Source organism: Sprattus sprattus, assembly GCF_963457725.1.
Source record: "Sprattus sprattus genome assembly, chromosome: 17".
Lineage (NCBI taxonomy): Eukaryota > Metazoa > Chordata > Actinopteri > Clupeiformes > Clupeidae > Sprattus > Sprattus sprattus.
Window position 1 is genome coordinate 14,888,502 of NC_137915.1, and position 2,500 is coordinate 14,891,001.

A 2,500-nucleotide genomic window follows, 5' to 3' on the forward strand; every position below is an offset into this window, starting at 1 on the left:
GAGACAACAGAGAAGATACAACAGAGACGAGAGACAACAGAGACAAGAGCGAAAGCCCGAGGCAGAGAAGCACGCACCTCCCAGCCCTCGATGTGGGACTGCCACTCCTCCAGCTTCTCCAGCTTCTCCATCTGCCTCTTGGCCTCGTTGATGTTGGAGCACACGGCCTTCATCACCTGCAGGGACTCCTGCACCAGCGCATAGTCATTGTGCTTCTTTGGGGTCCTCTTGAGAAGCTCCTGAGCACGGGGAACACGGGGGAAGATAACAGGCTTATAATGGAGGTCAAAGATACAATTGCCCAGGCCACAGAGACAGGGTGAGGGATAACAGGTTTAATGTGCTGTTCCTCACGCCAGAGAGAAAGGGAAGTAGAGAGAGAGAGAGAGAGAGAGAGAGAGAGATCACAGGTCGAAAAGAAAGGAAGGAAGAAAATAGAGGAGGGAGGGAGGTGAAAAGAGAGTAAGGGTGAGAAAGATGTACTAGGATCTCTGGGAAGGGAAAAAGCAAAGAAAGGGAGGGAAGGAGGAGAGAGAGAGAGAGATTAACAGAGATAGTAAATAAATAGACAAAAAATAAATGCGTAATCAAAAAAAAATTGACAAAAAGCAACGTGAAAGAGAACAAGGGCAAGAAAAGGGGTGGCGTGTGATTATGGTCTTATGATTGACTCAACTTCTCTAACCGCCTCCGCTACTGCATGACAAGGTCTACTGGAGGGGAGATGATTATCACAGCTACCCAGTCTAAACACGAGGAGCTGTGGCGTGTCCGTGGAAGTTCAGGCACTCCGACTTACATTTCCTCGGTACCAGAGAGACCACAGATTCCTATCAGCTGCTTTTTAGTGAGAAACGCCTTGGCGGTTCCAGCTGTAAGATTTCAAATGGCGAGCTTCAAGGGGCAGGGGCGAGATTACACTTTTTATTATTGTAACTCCAGCTCAAGGGTATTTGCATTTCAGCTGTGAAAATTCAGAAAAGGTTTGGGGAGGAAAGCCGGGGAGTTTTGAAAGATAGGCGGAATGGCTATGGCTTGACTTCTATCAGACTTTCACTTGGATCTTTCCCTTCTTCTGTCAGGACTTGAAGGGTGAATTAAGCCAGGCTAACACCAAAATAGTCCCCCCTCTGAACCCTCCACGTGGGCCATTCCATGGCACTGGCAAAACTGGGCAGGGAGAAACAATGATGAACTGTTACGGGGGAGGAAAATGACTCTGGAGAAGCGTTGGCTCCACACTGGCTATGTTTGATGGAGCCAGACTAGGAACCCTGGCCTGAGATGAAAGGCACCTGGGGCAAGTGTTCCATTAGCAGCTCAGTTGCAGGGCTCAGGCTGCCCCTGGCACACACTCATTCTATCGTTAAGCAGAAAGGAAAGACCCGCGCATCTGAAACATAAAGAGCACTAGTAAGAGTGTCCAGGTTGGGGAAGTGGAAGACTACTGCCGTATTTAGTGCCAACCATTTCACATGGCTATTACTGTAATTACTAAGTATGTGTGCTGATAATGAGTACAGTTACTTAATCTGGAGGTCATTAGGTCAATGCATGGGGAGCTTAAACTGATGTAAGGATGACCTTTGGCTTCTCTGGTGGTACGCTTACCCTGAGGAGCAGAGGATACTTGCAGATCCTTGAGATGGGGGAAACCAGGTAGCCTTCCAGGGGGACCTCTGTGTTCTTCCTGCCCCCTAGCAACATGCAGTTCTAGAACACAAGAGACACAGACATCAGATCAGATCCAGAATCAGACTCGAAATCAGAATGGAATAAAATCATATCAGAATCAGAATATCAAATCAGAATAGAACAATATCAGATCAGAACAGAATGAAAGATTGAGGAAGACAGATGAGAATGTATGTCAGGAGTTTCTCTCTTCCTCTCTCACTCCCTCCTCTCTGTCTCAGCAACTCCCTCCAACTCCCTCTTTGTCTTTTCTCTCCCTCCCTCACCTGACCGCTGGTAACGTGAGCCTCCCAGGGCTAACTCAAAGCCTCCGGTCTTGGCAAGGTCAGGCTCATAAAAATCATCCTTAAATCAAACTCAATTAAGGCCGTGGCCGACTGCGAGTCCGCTTGAAAGACACACAGGAGCTCTTCATCATGCAGCACTCAGCGCCCCCACCCCCAGCAGCCTCTCTGTCCACGGGCTTCAGATCGAGCAGTGTTCTAAACATGTTTACGACATAGGGCAGAGGCGGACGACTTCTACTGACAAGTCTGAACTATGTTTGACCGGCATTGTAGAAAAAGGGAACACAGAAAGAGAACGAGCCTGCAGTTAATTGCTGAGCTTTGTTTGATAATGTGATGATCTGAAAATCCCTTGGAAAGCACGAACCTTGTTCGTGTGTGTGTGTGTGTGTGTGTGTGTGTGTGTGTGTGTGTGTGTGTGTGTGTGTGTGTGTGTGTGTGTGTGTGTGTGTGTGTGTGCATGTGTGTGTGTGTGTGTGTGTGTGTGTGTGTGTGTGTGTGTGTGTCCATGCCTGCTG

At 48.3% G+C, this 2,500-nt stretch overlaps 1 protein-coding gene across 1 annotated transcript in view; it reads right to left on the minus strand.

Moving 5' to 3' along the window:
- The window catches only part of prex2 (phosphatidylinositol-3,4,5-trisphosphate-dependent Rac exchange factor 2), a gene marked incomplete at its 5' end in the record, with an annotated part of 133,701 nt that overhangs the window by 108,342 nt on the left and 22,859 nt on the right, over window positions 1-2,500 (minus strand). The window contains 2 exons of the mRNA XM_080855016.1: window positions 78-239; window positions 1,612-1,713. Of these exons, the coding sequence (XP_080711142.1) occupies window positions 78-239; window positions 1,612-1,713 (264 nt within the window). The remainder of the gene's footprint in view (window positions 1-77; window positions 240-1,611; window positions 1,714-2,500) is intronic.